At 39.9% G+C, this 20,808-nt stretch overlaps 1 protein-coding gene across 5 annotated transcripts in view; it reads left to right on the top strand.

Annotated features, from left to right (window-relative positions):
- The window catches only part of MGAT5B (alpha-1,6-mannosylglycoprotein 6-beta-N-acetylglucosaminyltransferase B), a 280,078-nt gene that overhangs the window by 218,270 nt on the left and 41,000 nt on the right, over positions 1-20,808 (top strand). For all 5 annotated transcript variants that reach the window (XM_073606206.1, XM_073606208.1, XM_073606207.1 and 2 more), the window contains 2 exons: positions 6,935-7,090; positions 14,458-14,604. In XM_073606206.1, the coding sequence (XP_073462307.1) occupies positions 6,935-7,090; positions 14,458-14,604 (303 nt within the window). The remainder of the gene's footprint in view (positions 1-6,934; positions 7,091-14,457; positions 14,605-20,808) is intronic.

Raw genomic sequence — 20,808 nt, 5'->3', positions numbered from 1 at the left:
TGTAAATCAGCAAAATAACATTCCAGGTGCGTCAAAACAAAATCTGTTCTACGTTTTACAGTTTAATTTCTTAAAAATGTAGTCACAGCCTTAGTAGAAAAGCCTGTTTCTTGCCAGCAGCTTAGAAGGACCCATGCTCTCTAGGAAGATGCAGTGAGGTCTGACACCTCCTCTTCAGTCAGAGTCGTTTTCTCAACCAGGGGGGCACATGAGCTTTGCTGATTGCAGAGCTATAGGTCTGACTCAGAAGGGACCTTGTCAGACCTCTTCAAAGAGACCACTGCTTCCCTGCAAGGAGCAAGGTGTCCACTCTGCAACATGCAGGAGACAGGCTTTTTTACTTTTTTGGCTACCTTACAAAGACAATCATGAAAATCATTTGTTTTGCACCTGGAATGTATTAAAGAATAGCTAAAGGCAAAACTTTTTTTCAGTTTTGGATAGAGGTCACACCTATCAGTTTTTTTTGCTGTCTCTGTCCCTGTTAGGGAGATTCACCCTCTCTATTTGTCCTGTTTACCATTATCAGTGAAAGTAAAAGAAAATCACAAATTTTGGGTTGTCCTCAGAAAAGTAATAGAGGGTAAATCTTTCAATGGCGACACTAGTTCTGGTGACCTGGGGGTCCCCAAGAGATTCCTTTGCAGGGATTTTCTCTCACTTTCTGTTTGGCTATGGGACAGGAAGTGAAGGTTAATCTCCCCAATGGAATACAGATGGCAACAGTAAACCTTACAGGGGTTATAAACCTCCCTTACTCTATCCAGAATGAAAAACAAATTGTCTATAGTTCTACTTTAAGATGGATTAAACTGAGAGTTCAATTGGGATTTAATCCCACATCCCTTATCTAAATTGATGGAACATGTTGCATTATTTATAATTTTTTTTTAACTAAAGCTTTTATCCTTCTATCATACCTTTCTGATTTTCCAGGTTGACTTAGTCCATTTTTTTTTCAAGATTGTAAAATTGCATGACTTACTCACACCCCTCTCTTTCTTCTTTGGTACCTCCCTTGATGACATTGCACAGCTGCAGGTATGAACTTTTGTCTACATCTCCTACTATCATAGTCATTGTTCTTCAGCTGCACCATTGAAACGGATTGAAATACTGACAAGTTCTAGAAATTTGTCAGCTATAAAGCGAGTGTGAAAGAATTATAACAAATCGAGCTGTCTAGAATTATAATGAGGAAAAGCCAGTTGAAGAAAAGGAAGAAAAATAAAAACAAAACCTAATGATCCAAATATTCAATCTCGGTCCTTTGTAGCGTAACTGCAGTCTGATGCTGGGGTTTCCAAAGATGCAACACTAATACTTGTTGCCCAGAATGCAAAAAAGCTTATAAACCATTGCTGATTAGAACATTTCTCAAAACAGCTAGGGCCACTTAAAAGGAGTAAAATTTTGGCTGTACCACTGCAATCTGTTTTTGAGATCCTAGATTGTGATAATTGGATTTATTGCACCTCCCAGAACAATGCCATAGCAGTATGATATCAAGCTTCTAAATAATATTATGCATGTACATTTTGGCTCATGACGGTAAATCCAAAGTGATACTGTGGATAAAGTGACTAGTGTATGTAAACCTTATAATAAACTTCTCTTATTTGCTCCCTTTTGGTATTTGAAATATACCATTGGAAGCGTTTTGTTTTATCTGTTGCAATTCACAGAAACCTGTAGCACTGCATAGTCCGGGGGTTGGCACCCCTATTAAAGTTTATGTGAACTTCAACAATAATCTTTTATTTGCTCCATTTTGGTCTGTTAAATATACCATTGAAAGCATTTTGTTATATCTGTTTGATATCTGATGATCCTGCCAGAAATGTTTTGAAAACTTCCTGTGCTCTCTTCCCATGCTGCACACTTAGCAGTTGCAGTTAGCATTGTTCATAACTACAAAACATCTCTCCCCTATGGTAAATAGAAGAGAAAAGGAGGTGTTGTATAGTGACATCCTAGGTTGACATTGTTGCAGATACAGTATAGTGAGTGAGTGTTTTCATCCTAGCACAAGAAGTATTGTGTTGGAAAGGTCACAAATTGAAAGTGAAGGGAAAAAAAAACGAAAAAGAAAACAAATGCAGCTACGTCAATTATGGATCAGTATGCTGCAACATGGAGAAAGTGGCTGATATGTCCTCGTTAGATACAGCACCTCATCCCAGAATATAAAGGAAAAAATGGAGCGGGGGGGTAGGGATTAACACATTTTATTACAAAATATTATAAAAATAGTACAAAGAGACTATTCATGTAGAAATCAAGATACACACAGAGAGCATATTAAATATACTACTGGTCAAGATGGTATTAGTCAAAGAAGTGTGCAGGTCAGGTCTTCCCTACATGTTTCGCCAAGACATTTGGCTTCCTCAGGGGAATATGACGTGACCAAACTAGCAATTATAGCTCTAAAAATTAACAAACAAAACATAAATACATCGTAACAAAATATGGATGCAAAATTTAGACATGGTGCGTGTTACCAGGAGAAAGGGCGACATGGCACTAAATAATCTCACCCCCCTCCCCCCACACACAGGAGGTGGGAAACAACATTCCAATGGCCCAAGAGATGCTGCAACATATTACATTTTTATTCTTAGGTTTAGATACAATTTAAGATTGCAGGACATGTGGAAATGTTCCAACCAGTGGGCAATTACCTACCTCCATCCAGTAGGTACATAGGCATAGTGATTGGCTTACATAATTGTATGCGCTAAGGAAGCCTATATGCCACTCTTATTTCAAGGGATCAAAGCCATTGGTTAATGAAATCTAACCCAGTAAATAGCCATTTATTTCTTGGAAAGACCTTTGGAGGATGTGAACAGGTTTGGATAAAAAAAAAAAAAAACATGCAAATCCTGAAAATGCCAGTTGCCGAGTTGTCATGGTCATCCTCTGGTCTCTGTATGTTCTGTGTCTCTGGCCTGGAGCAAGTAAGGTCAGAGCTCCTGATCTGCACATTTATTCTGGGTCAGTTATAGAAGCCAGAGATTGTTTGTTAGGTGACTCAGCAGTGGCAGCCTATACATTTCTCTGATAAATGTCCTTTAACCATTTCAGCCCCGGAAGATTTTACCCCCTTCCTGACCAGAGCACTTTTTACAATTTGGCACTGCATCGCTTTAACTGCCAATTGCGCGGTCATGCAATGCTGTACCCAAACGAAATTTGCGTCCTTTTTTTCCTACAAAGAGTTTTTTTTTTTTTTTTGGTAGCATTTGATCACTTCTGCAGTTTTTATTTTTTGCACTATAAACAAAAAAAGACCATCAATTTTGAAAAAAAAAACAATATTTTTTACTTTTTTGCTATAATAAATATCCCCAAAATTTAAAAAAAAATGCATTTCTTCAGTTTAGGCCAATATATATTCTTCTACATATCTTTGGTAAAAAAATCGCAATAAGCTTATATTGATTGGTTTGCGCAAAAGTTATAGTGTCTACAAACTATGGGAAAGATTTATGGATTTTTTATGGCATTTTTATTATTAATTTTTTTTTTTTTTACTAGTAATGGCATCGATCTGCGATTTTTAGGGGTACTGCGACATTGCAATGGACAGATCGGACACTTTTGACACATTTTTGGGGCCATTGGCATTTATACAGCGATCAGTGCTATAAAAATACACTGACTACTGTGTAAATGTCACTGGTAGTGGAGGGGTTAACACTAGGGGGCGATCAAGGCTTTAAATGTGTGTTTCCTCAGTGTGTTCTAACTGTATGGGGATAGGACTGAGTAGGAGAGGAGACATATCGCTGTTCCTACTTAATAGGAACAAACTACATGTCTCCTCTCCTCTGACAGCACAGGGATTTGTGTCTACACACACAAATCCCTGTGCCGTTGCTCGCGCGTGGCCATGCACATCGGGTCCCCCACGGTGCGGCGCACGCCCTCTGGTGGCCGAAAAAGGTAAGGACGTACCCATACAGGATTTCGCCCAGGAGAGCCATTGTGCCGCAGTATATCTGTGTGAGCCGGTCAGGAACACTCAGGGTAAGTTCACCTTTGTACACTTTTCTTTTCCTACATTCCAGCTCCCCTATGCACGAATATAGCATTAATGTACCTTTTTGCAAAAATATCAAAGCTTTCCATTAAATCTAGAGTCCTTTACTTTTCTTTTCTAAATCCACGTTTCCATTAGTAATGTCTTCTGCCTTGATCAGACTTTAGGTCATGACACAGGAAGGATTTGACCAGCTGACTTCATTAGCACTCACCCTGCATCATCCACCCTCCCATTCCCAGGTGCATGTTTTTTAAATGAAATGCAATCAATCAGTGATCACCCTTCTCACTAAATACACTATACAGATTGCATAGTGTATGGCCATGTTTATACACCTAAAATTACTAGTTGCTTTTTCAGTGCCATTAACAGCACACCAAACTAGAGGTCGACCGTTATATCGGCCGATACTTGGTGTTTTTTACTTAATCGGCATCGGCCGATTGTGCTAATAAATGCAGATATCAGCGGACTTGCAAATGACTTCTGTAATAGAAGTCAATACAAGTTGCCTGAAAACTTCTGTGAAGCGACTTCTCTCCTCCTCTGGGCAGTCTGCCAAATCTGATAAAAAGAACCTGAAGGATACAATGTTTACACTTATGAATGAACTGAGCTCCATGTGTAGAAGCTCTCAGTTTAACCATTTAAAGACTAAATCTTTTCTGACACTTATTGCTTACAAGTAAAAATCCTGTATTTTCTGCTAGAAAATCACTTAGAACCCCCAAACATTATATATATATATATTTTTTTAGCAGAGACCCTAGGGAATAAAATAGCTGCAAATGGTTGTTGCAATATTTTATGTCACACGGTATTTGCGCAGCGGTCTTTCAAACGCAATATTTTTAGAAAAAATACACTAATAAATTAAAAAAAAACTAAGCAGTAAAGTTAGCCCATTTTTTTTTCATCCAAAAGTTTTGATTACCTGTTTTTGTGTATTTAATATTTAAGATATAGTTTTTTTTTATTTTTTTATTTTTTTTTTTAATCTAAATTCTACATACAAGTGAACTGATTGGAGGTTTGTTTTGTTTAATAAATGTTTAAATGTAAAAAATTTTCTGTATCACTTAAGGTTGCTATCACACTGGAGCAGGCATGCGTTGACGGTAAAACGCTGCTAGTTTTAGCGGCGCTTTACCGTCATTTTAGCGGTGCTATTCGGCTGCTAGCAGGGTGCTTATAACCCAGCTAGCAGCCGAGGAAGGGGTTAAATGCGCCACTAAAGCGCCGCTGCCGAACCGCTTTGCAGGCGCTTCGGCAGCGGTGCGCATTCATTTCAATGGGCAGGAGTGGTGGAGGAGCGGTATACACCGCTCCAAAGATGCCGCTTGCAGGACTTTTTTTTAACATCCTGCCAGCGCATCGCCTCAGTGTGAAAGCACTCGGGATATCACACTGAGACTGCAGGGGAGCCGTTTTACAGGCACTTTACAGGCGCTATTTTTAGCCCAAAAGCACCTGAAAAACGCCCCAGTGTGAAAGGGGTCTAACTGTTAGATTTTATGAGATGAAGGAAAAAAAAAAAAAAAAAACGGCCTAATATATCGGTCCAAAAAAATCGGCATCACATATCGGCCATCGACCACCGCGATTTCTGAATATCGGCATCGGCCAGAGAAAAACCCATATCGGTCGACCTCTACACCAAACCCACATTTTGCCATGTGAAAAAAATGAGAGGCAAATGCTGCAAAGTAAAAAACACACAACCCACAAAACGCCAAAATGTCCCATTAACCACATGTAGTGCAGCCAATTTAAATCAACAGGCTGCTTTATGCATGTCACAGGTAAAACAAGACACAAAATGTGCTCTCCCACTCTGCTAGATGTGAATGGGGCATGAAAGTGAAATTGGTGCGATAACACAAAAACAACAAGGCTCCATTTCACATCTCCATTTCCTTGCATTTCAGAAATGCGCTGCACCACAAATCACAGTAAAAAAACACACCAAACTCCACTCTAAAAAAAGTTTTGAAGCTTCTTTGGGACGATTGCTGTGTGTAGGGAAGCACATTCAGGTGGATGGGTTGCCCTATGTGTGATGAGTGAAAATGCTCCAAAAGGCCTCCCCCCCCCCCTTGCTAAAAAAAAAAAGTGAGAATGCAGAATTGTGAACAGGGCGTGACAGCTGAGTGTTTTTGTCCACTCCCTTCTATGTACTCGTATAAAGATGGCCATATACTATGCAATCTGATTGTGTATTTAGTGAGAAGGGTTATCACTGATTGATTTTCTATTTTATTTAAAAGAACGTGCAGCTGGGAGTGAGAGGGTGGATGATGCAGGGTGTGTGCTAATGAGATCAGCTGGTCAACTCCTTCCTGTGTCATGACCAACAGTCTGATCAGGAAGAAGACATTACTAATGGAAACATTTGGAAATGTGGATTTAGACAAGAAAAGTGTCTCTAGATTTAATGTTAAGCTTTGATATTTTTGAAAAAAAATACATGAATGCAATATTGGTGCATAGGGGAGCTGGAATTTAGAAGAAAAAAAAGTGTACAAAGGTGAACTTACCCTTTAAACCACTAGCCACAGAGTAACCAATATAAAAATAATCCAGTTACTTTACATGGAACAGATCATATGTGAGCTGTACCAGAACTACACTCAGTGTTGGAATTATTGTCCCAGCGAGATTCATTTTACGTTTGTCTGGGAAAGCATTCATCACAGGAGACGTATGTGACATATCATTTACAATGCAGTCACATATGCAACACATTCATAATATTGAGAAAAAAAAATATCTTTACAGTTTAAGAATCTCTGGATTCTTGATGTGATTACAATGAAAACAATTTAATACTGATAAAAGACTTTTACCTGCTCCTACTAATCAAATGGTTCCCTTTATTTCCAGGGTAAGGAAAAGTTTCTGTCGGTTTTACACAAGTACATGGAAGTGCATGGGACAGTTTATTTCGAGACCCAGAGGCCCCCTGAGGTTCCTGCGTTTGTCAAAAATCATGGTTTGCTGCCCCAACAAGACCTACAGCAGCTGCTCAAGAAGTCCAAGGTATGTTGTGAGATAGGTAATTGGGAAATACATTAAAAAGACAAGTGTTTGGCAGGCTATTTTAACCTGACAAATACTTCCTTTTTAGTGTGAACCTAGCCCAGGTGTTAAGGTTGGAACTAGGTTTTCGGGGGTTATGTGCAAAGCTGAGTGTAAATTGAGGGTTTATTTCAAGGAATAGTTTACAAGTTAAAGCAACTGTGTTAGTAAATGTTTAATTTAAAGCTGTGCCTTTGGAGAAGACTGTAAACACGTACCTTTCTTGCTACCGCTAAATGCTGCTTCGATCAAGAGGAATTGTTTGCCAAAGTTTGTGCAAAAACAAATACTTTCGAGAGTGTCGATCTCCTTAGTCACCCATAGTGTTTAGTGGTTTCTCCCACTGACCTTCGTGTGACTACAGAACACAATAGTCCTTGTGCAAGACCAAGCCACCAGCTCAGACACTTTCCTAGCAAAGGTGATAGCCAAAAAGAAAAACCAATCTCCAGTGTCCAGTTATTGCCAGCTAAGGGCATCTGCTAGCCATTTGTCCACACTAAGAATATAAATGGCTGACAAGGCTGAAACACAGAGTTCTACCCTGGACAGCATCAGCTCGACCTTCCTTGCTGCAGTGGTGTGGTTACATTGGCATTGTCCATTTAGACATGGATTGCCCTCCAACACTAAAAGGACAGCTAGACATCCAGAAGTTCCAATATGTTTATTAGCAGATGAGATTCCTCTGATGACTAAGTCTCCTGCACTGAAAAGGTCCACAGGATCCCCACCTGACCCCAAGACAGGCTGGTGTCCATCATCAGGTTCTTCCAGAACATGAGGAGAAGCTACTTCCCCAACTTTAAAACCATATTTCAGAGCCAACAAGACATAAGTTCTCCTCAACCCCTGCAATATCTAGGCAGTCAGAGACATGTCCTCAAGACCCCCTGCATGTTTTATTTACACTGAAGCCAGGAAGTCCTCCTGGTAAAGGGAGGCAATGGCAGATCTTAAAAACTTGTGAAACCTGCAGCAAGGACTAGGGCTATGGTCTCCTGGTCCAGAAGTCCAGAAAGTGCCCAATGAAGCAAGTTGCTGAGGGCACACAGGGAGGTTTAAAATAGACCTTAACCCAGGAAAACTTAAGCTTAATTTTATCTTATTCCATCCCACTCCATCTTACAAAATTAGTTAAGAAAAATTTGTGCTTTGCACAGATAATAGACTAATGCAATAACAAAGCCAGAAGGCTTTTAACAGACCATCATAGTTAGAGATTAATGATAGACATGTGCAATTTGTTTCGTTCCAAATTAATTTTTTTAATGAATTTTGACAAATTTGTTGATTCGGAAACATCCGAATTAACGAAAACCTGTTTAACAAATTTTTCCGAATATTCGTAAATTTGAATATTCGAAAATCCATAAATTCGGAAAATCGGAAATTGAAAAAATATTTTTTATTTTTTGCTATAATAAATATCCCCTTTTTTTTTTTTTTTTTAACGTTATAGCTTCTACAAAATAGGGGATATTTTTATAGTATTTTTATTATTATTTTTTTTTATACTAGTAATGGCGGTGATCTGCGATTGTTATCATGACTGCGACATTATAGAGGACACATCGGACAATTTTGACAGATTTTTGGGGCCATTGGCATTAATACAGCGATCAGTGCTATAAAAATGCATTGATTACTGTAAAAATGTCACTGGCAGTGAAGGGGTTAACATTAGGGGGCGATCAAGGGGTTAATTGTGTTCCAACTGCAGGGGGGGAGGGGACAGACGATCTGTCACTTCTCCCCCCAGAGAACCGGGATCTCTGTGTGTACACACAGAGATCCCGGTTCTCGCCGGTCATTGAGACCACCGGGCACTTGCATCGGCTCCGGGGGCGAACAGCGGCCTGCTGGTCAGCAAGTGGATAATGTGCACTTCCAGAGTACTGTCCAAAGGTCTATCTATCTATCTATCTATCTATCTATCTATCTATCTATCTATCTATCTATCTATCTATCTAACTATATCTATAATATATATATATCTCTTTGATGAGGTTTGTAAGCGGACAAAAAAAACTTGATTGGGATAGGTAAAGGGACACTGTGTCATTTATTGATATGAGTATTATTGTGCACCTAAAGTAAATCTATAATTATCATTTTTCAAATACATACTAGAATGTGATCTGCTTTAGAAAAAGTAATTTTTATCAGTGCATGTGTATATATCTTTATTGCAATATATAATTTTGTTATTCTACATGTACTATATATGGGAGCAGCCATGTTTTCTCATTACATATTCTTTGTTGGTAGAAATACAGAATGCTTGTGTTACTCCTCTCTCACTGCAAGTATATTTAAGCAGTCATTTACCAGGTTTTGTTGACAATGCTTAGTATACAGATAAGAGAGGGAGAATGTACAAATGTATGTATGATTTACAACTGTCAAAATATTGAACAACAAGCATATAAAACATGGAATTTTCACCTATATCATATAATAAGGAATTTCCACTTTTTAAAAATATACAATAATAGCCCAATGGCATATGGAAGTAAGTCATTAGCTCTTCAGAACAAACTGCTGCGTGTTTGGTAGATTGACTTCATGAAAATAGCTGGTTGTTCACACACAATATGTGATTGCTTTGTTGCATCTTTCCGTAGGACTAATACTTTCAGACAGAATTATTCCAAGAGGTTATTTATATAACAGGTGAAGAGAACAGATTTTTCCACCGTACTCAGCCAACCCGAGAAATCATGGAGTTGTTTTAAAGTGAAATACAGTGCTCTTATGAATGTGAACCTGTCATCTGTACTTTAGAGCACATTAAAACTTTACTCCAATTGGTTTATCTGTCCAAATGAGTTTTAGTTCTGGTTAGCTAGTCTTGTGATCCAGTCAACCCTGCCAGACAGCAGGCCATGTCCTGGATTTCCCTGTATTTAAAGTATACAGGTGCATCTCATAAAATTAGAATATCCTCAAAAAGTTAATCAGTATCTCAGAAAATTCGAATATTACATAAGACCAATAAAAAAAAGGATTTTTAATACAGAAATGTTGGCTTATTGAAAAGTATGATAGGTAAAAAACATTCGCGCCTAGAGTAGTAAACCTTATAAACCATTATCCTAAAGTGTTAAATGCAGCAGCTGTTTCAAATCTTATGATTACTAATGAAAGGTGGTGTCACAAAAACTCTAGATTTTCCATGAACAAACAGCGCTTGCTCAGTCAAGTGAAGACAAAAATTCACATATGTGTGTGATAATATACAGAAAAAAATATTAATAAAGTGTTTACAAAAAATTAGCATGTGTATACAAAAATCCATAAGTCTGTGATATCTAAAATAAAGTTCTTTTGCCAAGAAAAAATGCATGTTCTCCGTTGAATTCCCACTGTGTAATAATAAGTGCTAACACAACGACACTGAATATCATACGACAAGAGAGGTCAAATGAGCTTGACAATTTCAATGACCAGAGGATCCATGAACCAGCTATATCATATTCCCCATCCTGCGATCCGTGATCCAAAGGTTAACTTCGTAGCAATCAAAATAAAAACGGGCTTCACATAACGTAAAAAAGTATTTGCTCTTTATTTTAAATAAACTTTAAAAACAGGTAAAGTTTCCAAACAGTATTGATGCAAACCCTTCCTGTGCAGGCATTAACTAGCATCCGATAAACCATACACTGGCTTGGGAGGCTCAGGTGTGTGAGTGTGCGTTCCACCTAGAGCCCAATACACCGTACCGTGAATGATTAGACATAGAGATGGAAAAATGGGTGGGTTTGAGTAGTTTAGCAAAAAAAAAACAATGGTGCAGGGCTGACTCTACTCAACACTCACTACTCAACAAAAAATGCCATGTAGACTTTCAAGCTCAGTGCATTCCTTGCACTTGAAAAAGTACCGTATTTCTTTGTACTTGCAGGATCTTTGCAGGGATAAAACATGGGAAAATGTGCATGTAGTACAAAAATATACTGCACATGGTTTTTGTTCATTCTTTTGCCCTGGCATACACTTTAACGATACACTTTAACTACTTGCCACTCTATCACAGTAGATTTACTGTGACCAAGAGGCAGCTGCAGGCTCAGCAATGTAAATAAATATTGCCGGTTTGCTTCCGGGTCTGGGACACGCATGCACCCCCCACTGACCAGTGCTGTGGTTGGACACGGAGCGTTTTTGTCAGCAGGTCCCGGCCAATGATTTATAGCTGAGACCTGCTGATCAGCTGTGTTCAGTCACAGTACAAACACACTGGACTCTGTACACAGAGCAGCGATCTAGCTGTTTCTTCACTCTGCAAAGCAGAGAGAAAAAAACAGCCAAATCTGTTAATAAAAGCAGCATATATTACACTTGTTGGGCACAGAGTTAACCCCTTGATTGCACCTAGATGTTAGCCCTTTCCCAGGCAGTGTCATTAGTACAGTGACAGTGTACAGTATTATCTATGATAACTGTATTAGTGTCACTATTGATGTCAGTGTCGGTCGTGTACCTCCCAGCGAGGGCCTGTTAGTGCCAGATTGTCCGTCACACCATCACAGTCCCACTGTAAGTCTCTGATCACTGCTATTACCAGTATTGCATCATAGCTGCGTAAATTCCAGTATATATGCCATAGTTTGTAGACGCTATAACTTTCACACAAACCAATTAATATACACTGATTGGGATTTTTTACCAAAAACATGTGGCAGAACACATTTTGGCCTAAATTTATGAAGAAATTAAATGTTTTTGTTTTATTAAAGAAAGTAGATCATATCGGATTTTTTTGTATTCATTTTTTTATTCAGTCTTTTTTCATTTCTATAAAAAAAAAAAACTAGCGGTGATCAAAAGAAAGCTCTGTTTTTTGTGAAAAAAATTATATAAATTTTATTTGCATAAAGTGTTGCATGACTCTACAATTGCCAGTTGAAGTAGCGCAGTGCTGAATAGTAAAAAATGCCCTGGTCATGAAGGGGGTAAACCCTTCCAGAGGTCAAGTGGTTAAATACAAGGCCCATGATTGTTTAGTCTGAAGACCAAAGCACCGCTCCAGTTCAATCCACAATCAAGCTACCCCAGTCCAACACAGGTGACGGTCTTAGATTTAGTCCGGTTTTCATCTAATGATCTACAGATAAACATAAGGTTATAAATGACCTTTGAATGGTTATGAGTGATCTACATTGTCCTTAATAAATCAAATATATGGTATTTTAAAATGTCACTTTTGGGGTTGAGTGGTATTTTACTCTCATCCTCACATTTTAATGGGCCAGGGGATTAATGGCTCATTCCCGGAGCTCTTTGGTCATTCTTGGCAGGGAATGCATCTTAAAAACATTAAACATAGAAAGGTTTATTCAATCTGTAGATGATTAAACTTTTGTAATTAAGGATATTAAAGTGTATTTTATTTTACTATTCATCTTTTTTATTAGATCGTAGTAAAGCAGTTTATGTTTTATTGGGGCTTCTCTCTGTATTGCTGCAAAACCAACTTCATGGCTCAATCTAAACATTCATTTTGTATGGTGTATCGTGTAATAGACTTACTTTTTGTGGGATGATCCTGTTATGCTCTTTCCGACGGAATATGTGGGATTGGAGCTTGTTGTCGGAAATTCCAACCGTGTGTGGCCTCCATCGGACTTTTTCCATTGGAATTTCAGACACAAAGTTTGAGAGCAGGCTATAAAATTTTCCGACAATGCTCAGAATAAAGTAAGAGACAAAAGCTATTGGCTACTGCCCCGTTTATAGCCCCGCCGTTTGTGTTTTACGTCACCACGTTCAGAACAATCGGATTTTCCAACAACTTTGTGCGACCGTGTGTATGCAAAACAGGTTGGAGCCAACATCCGTCGGAAAAAATCCATGGATTTTGTTGTCGGAATGTCCGATCAATGTCCGATCGTGTGTACAGGGCATTAGTGTTTGGATGAGGTTTCAGAAAAAAGGTGAATATGGGACACAAGCAGAAGCCTCCCAACACCAAACTGAGGCTTGGAGTGCACCTCCCCCTCCACAGGAAGTGCGGCTGTGGAACATACTCTACTTATAAGCAGCACAAACAGCCGCTCACCCAGCTACATGTCATCCACCTAGATGACATCACTGCCACAAGCTCTACATTCCACCTAGTGACCAAAAAAAGATTATTGCCCTAGTAAATTTCACTACCAGCTGATACTAGACATCGATTTTATTACCTTGAACTGAGGAATTTAAAGCCACAAAACACATTTTATTTAGTGAAGTGAAGTAATTGGATGTTTTACTAAAGCAGGCGACTTGTGCCCATCCTTTGAATAACCACATTGGGCGCCTCTGCCACTCGAACTACCTAAGGGCCCTTTTTGCGTGAAATCTTTCTACTACTTCGTTCTCCCACCTGGGAACCCCATAAGAGCACCCAGGATGGGAATGCCCGAGGCATAGAGAGCGACCACACTGACCCTGCATGGAGACAGGTGTTCTCCACCTGCGCACTAGGAAGACTGTGTGTTCCCCCATGGTTAGGTGACTACTGCCTCAACAGTCATAAGTCCATTTTGACCTTTTTATCTTTTTATTGTTGAAGAAATGCATTCTTGTTTTTGATTTAATCTACTACACTATAAGGGCTCTCCCACCTCCCCTCTTTTCTTTTTCGGTGAAAAATTTTTCCTGTACGGTTTAGGAGATTTTCACTTTGCATGCAGCCCCTAACGTCCACGGCACATGTGCTCTAAATGCCCGGCTGAAGGTCCGGCAGACGCTGCCGGACCTTGCCAGGAAGAAGACTCATGATGTCATCGCGGCTCCGGCCACTCACTGCGCCGGAGTAGCGAATCCGGAAGAAATACCGAGGGCACAATGTCAGCTCCCTTGGCGTGGAATGGGCTGCGATATGTGGGCTTCAATCTAAGGTAAGTATTTCATAATGAGCTAGTATGCATACTAGCTCATTTGCCCTTGCCTTACAGGGTTTTTTTTTCTTTTTTTTTTTTTTTTGAGATGTGTGGGTATACAACCACTTTAACACCAAGTGCAGATTTTTTCTGGGTTTATGATATAAACCCAGTCACTAAAATCTCATATACAGTAAAATTTTACCAAATATTGGCTGCTCCTGTGTTTGTAACAGGTCAAGTTATATCCATTTAAGTCACTTAGGTTGTGTAAGTGGAGGGTTGATAATCATTCTTCAGATATTTTTGTAGCACCCAACCCCTTTCCTTTTGATTTTTTTTAGATTTTGCTGAAAGACTTGTTTTTAAAATTTCGATTGGTCTGGCAACATACATATTTTTACATGATGATTTTTTTTATGTGTGCATTCACTTTGCATTTCTTCTCCTTAGCTCTTTATAGGTTTTGGCTTCCCATATGAAGGTCCTGCGCCCTTGGAAGCAGTCGCCAATGGCTGTGTATTCCTGCAACCATGCTTCAGCCCCCCTCACAGCTCTCTTAATCATGAATTCTTTCGTGGGAAGCCAACGTCCAGAGAGGTACAGTAGGGCCAATATTCCCTTGTAACAAAGGAATCTGAAAATGAAATGTTTTTAAGAGGAAACGCAATACTTTTAGGTCAGTTTTACTGTATTTAATGTATACATTTATAAACTAATGTTTTACAAATAAGCATTGAAATCATGAAAAGGGATTACCAGAGCACTTTCAGTTGCCACAAATCCATTATTCTATGGCTCCCTATAGAGTAATGCCAGTAGCTTCAGCCGAAGTCGGCCAATCTGTTTAGCAATGCTACTCCTAATAGTTAATTACTAGTAATTTTAGTAGCACACTTGAGCTATGAAACATCTCTATTTTTATGTGTTAAAGTGTGTTGCCAGCTTACTCAATATTAATGGATAGCTTTAAGATGTATCTAAACCCAAAAACAAGAATATAATCTATAAAATATATTATAATATATTGCAGCTTACCAGTCCTTATTTTCACCTGGCGATTCTGCCAGTAACACACTTCCTGTCCTAGGCTAGCAACACTCACTAACCATACTGTATCTGTGAAGGAGCAGCGTTGCCACCCTAAGCAGCTCTGCTGATTTGAACTATGAACACCTCTTTCTCTCATCTCTAGCCCCACCAAGTACTTGGGTGGGTCTGTTTCGGCAGGCCCTCCAGAGAAAGGGGTCCGTCTGATTTTGGCCAGATGGATCAAGTGTTAGTACAGGAGCATAACGCCCCCAGGGATTCAGGGCAAGACCCTCTGATTTTAGAGGGCTTGTGTACCCATTGCACTTTTTTGTGTTTCACTCCTTATGTGTGTGCACATTTTTTTGGCACCGGGTGAAGTTTTTGAGTGTGTTTCACACGCCATGGGCTTTCAAAAAAAAAAAAAAATTACAGAGGTAGCTGGAAGGCTGATGTCGTTGTTTGAGGTTACAGTTCAGTGCACAGGAGGTTATAAGAACTGGCAAGATCCACAGGTATTATTCAGTACTTGCAAAAAATGTGCTTAGCCTGAAAAAAGAGGAAAACAAATGCAGGTACCACATCTAAGGACTAGTAAGCTGCAACATATTACATTGTTGTTCTTGAGTTTAGATATTGTTACATAAATGTACTGTAGCAAATCAGGTTTCCAGCAATTCACAAGTTCCAAATGCATCCACCCATTGTCCCTACACTTTATCAAATTTATGAGGGCACCCCCTCGCTTCATTAGTTAGTATATAAAGCTGTAATACCTATTTAATCAGATTCTTCCAGAGATTGATGGGAACAACCTCCGAATTAATCCACTGTAACACCACAATTTTTCTGGCATACAATAATAAATACTTGAGGAATTCTTTTTGATGGGTGCACATATCTTTATCCTCCAGGACCCCTAGTATATACCACTTCGGGCTACATATATTGGGGAAATCAAAATTTGTAGCAATAAATTGAGTTACTTGAGACCAGAAGGGGCGTATTTTATCACAACTCCATAACATATGCCAGAAGTCACCTTGGGTATTATGACATTTGTGACACTCTGGGTTATCTTTCCTGTGCATCTGGAAGAGCTGGAGTGGAGTATAGTACGCCCTATGAAAAATGCGTGACTGGATCAATCTATCCTTTGCTGAAATAGTTGTAGTAAAGTAACTATGAAGCATCTCATCCCAATTATCAGACAGAGCAGGATTATTTGCCATCCAGTGGGCTTATACAATATCTAAGCGGGATGGGGCGCTATGAATTAGAGTGCCATAGTAAGAGCTAATACGTTTAGAATACTCTTTGCATAACAATTCTTTTTCCAACAGGGAACTATTTAGTTGAACTTTGCAGTAACCTAGTTTGCATTGCATCCTAAAAAGAACCTGTCATAAACTTAGAAAAATACAGGTAAAAGCACAAAATCAAGTATTTTAAATAATTGCTTGCAGTGTTTTCCTTTCCAAAAAAATTTTTTATTCACTTGTAATGTGCCTCTGAACCTGCTATCAAATTTGACTTCATTCAGGACTCATATTCCTAGCACAGCCCCTATCTGCGTTCATGGCATAGCCCTCTCCTCTTCTAATGCCCCGTAAACATGATAGGATTTTCCGACAGAAAATGTTCGAAGGGAGCTTGTTGTCGGAAATTCCGACCGTGTGTAGGCTCCATCGGACATTTTCCATCGGAATTTCCGACACACAAAATTTAAGATCTGGATCTCAAATTTTCCAACAACAAAATCCATTGTCGTAAATTCCGATCGTGTGTACACAATTCCGACTCACAAAGTTCCACGCATGCTCGGAATCAAGCAGAAGAGCTGCACTGGCTATTGAACTTCATTTTTCTCGGCTCATCGTACGTGTTGTACGTCACCGCGTTCTTGACGTTCGGAATTTCTGACAAGTTTTGAGTGACCGTGTGTATGGAAGACAAGTTTGAGCCAACATCCGTCGGGAAAAAAATAATGGATTTTGTTGTCGGAAAATCCTATTGTACAGGGCATAAGAGTGTCTACCTACTGTCTGTACTGGATCAACAAATTCACACATCCCTTCGCCTCCCTATATAACCTTTTTATGTGACTGCTGAGGAAGGAGAGAAGGGGAATACAATAGAGCAGCCTTTCTCAACCTTCTTATCCCAGGGGAACCCTTGAAATAACTTTTAGATCTCAGGGAACCCCTGCTAAAACCAATTAATTAGGGGTCAGTGGGAAAGTTGCCCCTTACATTGATGCCCAGTGGAAAGAATTCTCCCTTACAGTGTTGGTCAGAAGGCCACTGTTGCAGACAGCTAAATTGATCATTAGTTTGCTACAGCTAATTGTACTAAGTGATGTTGGCCCTGCAATTCTGCAACTGCCACCAAATGGGAGATCAAACAGCCACAGCTCAAGGAACTCTAGCAACCTTTGGGGGAACCATAAAGTTTAACTAAACCCCGGTTAAAAAAGGCTACTGTGGGGTTTCACTTGATTGACAGCTGACTGCTAACAATATATTCAGGATGGAGGTGCCCAGACACGGTCACAGGTTTCTTTCAATGCAGGTAGTTGCCAAAGCCAGCTTCAGATTCCCCTATAATCAGGATCGTTTAAGCAGGAGATCCATTCTCTTGTCTATAACCTCTCTGAGGTTCCCATGTCTTCAAAAAGTTGGGACGCTGTGTAAAATCTACTTAAAATCAGAAGTCAATGATTTGCAAATCTCATAAACCCATGTTTAATTTACAATAGAAAATGATCAAATTTTTAACCATTTCCCACCCGCCCCATTGCAGATTGAAATGCGCAATGTGGCTCCGTTATCCTGACTGGACATCATATGATGTCCAGCAGTATAAGTTGCGATCGCGGGGGCACACAACACGGCGATTGGTGGGGCTGTGTGTCACTCTGACACACCGCATCTCCGATCGTGGTAAAGAGCCTATGAAGTAGGCTCTTTACCATGTGATCAGCTGTGACCAATCACAGCTGATCACAGCGGTAACCAGGAAGTGCTGGTAATCGGCTTTCCTCGGTTCACGCTGACAGGGAGAGCCGATTGGCAGCTCTCCTGTCAGAGGGGGGTCTGCGCTGATAATCAGCGCATTGATTATCAGCGCAGCCCCCATCAGAGGTGCCCACCACAGCTGCCTGTCAGTGCCCATCAAAATGCCTGTCAGTGCCCATCAAGGTGCCAACCAGTGCCCATCAGTAATGCCTGTCAGTACCCTTCACAGATGCCAATCAGTGCCCATCGATAATGACTGTCAATACCTCCTCATCAGTGCTGCCCATCAGTTCCATCTAATAGTGCCCATCAGTGCCACCTATCAGTGCTCATTAGTGCCTATCAGTGCCACCTATCAGTGCTGTCTATCAGTTCCCATCAGTGCTGCAGATCAGTGCCACCTATCAGTGCCCATCAATTCTACATATTAGTGCCTCCTCATCAGTGCCCATCAGTGTCACCTTATCAGTGCCAACTCATCAGTGCTGCCTCATCAGTTCCCGTCAGTGAAAGAGAAAACAAAATTTTATAACAAACAAAGAAAAACTGTGGTGATCAAATACCACCAAAAGAAAGCTCTATTTTTGGGAAGAAAATGATAAAAATATAGTTTGGGTACAGTGTTGCATGATCGTGCAATTGTCATTCAAAGTGTGACAGCATTGAAAGCTGAAAATTGTCCCGGACAGGAAGGGGGGAAGTGCCTTGTATTGAAGTGGTTAAACTGAGAAAAAGTATAATTTAAAAAAAATAAGATCATTTTGAACTTGATGAGAGCAGCACATCTCAAAGTTGGGACAGGGCAACCAAAGGCTGGCACTAACATGAAAGAGTTTGAAGAGAATTTTCTGTTTCAATCTTTTTTAAGATTTTAAATAACAATAAAACATTGTAGGGTAGCAAAGTCAAGTATGAAAATAGAACTGTCATCAAAAGCAGTGTACAAACAATAGTGACAATAACATATAAGGAGTGAGGGGTTCGGCCATGAACTCATGTAAAGTCCATAAGTACTATCCACTGAAGAACCCTTAGTATGTTGATCTTACATGTATGCGATTGAAGAGTTTTATATTTGCTGCTTGCATGCTGCTCTTATATATTGCACTGTACCAGACTGTTCTCATGATGACATGTAATCTCAGATGTATCTAATGTGGATGACTGTTTATTCTTTTTCTTTAATAAAAATGTTCTTGATTTAAAAAAAGTACCCGTAGGTAAGAAAGCCAAGAGGTCCATACTTTTTCAAACGGGGATTGTTTATCCCGTAGGACACTAACCATTGTTTCATGCAGCATGATCCATGTAAGCTTTCGCTTCATTAAAGCCAAATCTATCACAGGGCTTTTCCAAGCAGTAGGGATAGCTATTTTAGCTGCCAAAAACATATAATATATTAAAGTCTGTGTGGATCTTGGGATATTTTCCACGGGTCCATTGAGCAGTGAGATCTGTGGTTCTTTAATAACGTTAACCAAGGTGACTGAGTAAATTAAGGAATGAACCCGTATCCAGAAATGCCGGACCTTGGGGCAGGTCCATCATATGTGCAGAACAGAGCCCACCTGGCCACAGCCTCTGAAGCAGAAGGGTGACGAATCCGGGTACATTTTAGAGAGGCATTCTGGCACTTAGTAACTCCATCTTGCAAATACCCTGTACCCTGCTTCAATCAGGGTGATGTCCTTATTTATAGTATGCGTGTAGCCCAGGTTCGCCATTCCTCCAACTCAAAAGTGATGCCCAAGTCCCTCTCCCAAACAATTTGATAAGGAAGTTTTGACAAGGGGGAAACAAAGGATTTGTAGTGTACTACTTGGAAATGCAACCTTGCTGAAGAGTCTCTTGTATACATCTGTTGCAAGACCGGGGCTTTCCCACTGCAACACAAGAAATTATGTATTTGTTGTAGATTATAATATATATAATAATATAATAAGAAGGGGGCATCTCCAAATCTTGCACAAAATACAAAGAGGGGCACACCTCTATGGTCAAGGAGATGTCCTCTGCGATAAAGCCCTTTATTCATTCACCATCTGAAAAGATGCCATACCTGGTGGAAATTGAGGATTATTAAATAGGGGCGCTACGGGAGTGTGGGGAGAGCAGAGAGGCCGTGTACGGGTCAAGTCCCATAAGCCAATAGGGTGGGAGAGTGTGGGGCACAGAATGGACTTTTGATATTTTGTGGGAAGCCACAGCACCAAGTCTAGCGGTAATGGGGAGCAGCAAGCTTGGGCCTCTATAGACACCCAGTCTGGCCTATAGTGGTTGTAGTGTAATTGACATTGACAAGGGGAAAACTGTTCTGTGGTCAGAAAAAAATTTAAATTTGACATTTAATTTGGCAACTATGGGCAATGTGTCCTTCAGACTAAAGAGGAGCGAGACCTTTCGGCTTGTTATCAGCACTCAGTTCAAAAACCTGCATCTCTGATGGTATGGGGGTACAATAGTGCATATGGAATGAGCAGTTTCCACATCTGGAATAGCACCATCAATGCTGAAAGGTATATCCATGTTTTAGAGCAGCATATGTTCCCATCCAGATGTCTTTTTCAGGTATGGCCTTTCATATTTCAGCAGGACAATGCATGACAACAGCATGGCTTTGTAGTAGAAGAGACTTTAACTGGCTTGCCCGCAGTCCAGACCTTTTACCAATTGCAAATATGTGGCGCATCTTTAAAATTTAAAATACGACAAAGAGGACCCAGGACTGTTGAGCAGTTAGAATCCTTTATCAGTCAAG

The sequence above is a fragment of the Aquarana catesbeiana genome, linkage group LG12, assembly GCF_042186555.1.
Source record: "Aquarana catesbeiana isolate 2022-GZ linkage group LG12, ASM4218655v1, whole genome shotgun sequence".
NCBI classification, from domain to species: domain Eukaryota; kingdom Metazoa; phylum Chordata; class Amphibia; order Anura; family Ranidae; genus Aquarana; species Aquarana catesbeiana.
Note: the sequence above shows the minus strand (reverse complement) of the source record. Positions and strands in the feature narration are given on the sequence as shown.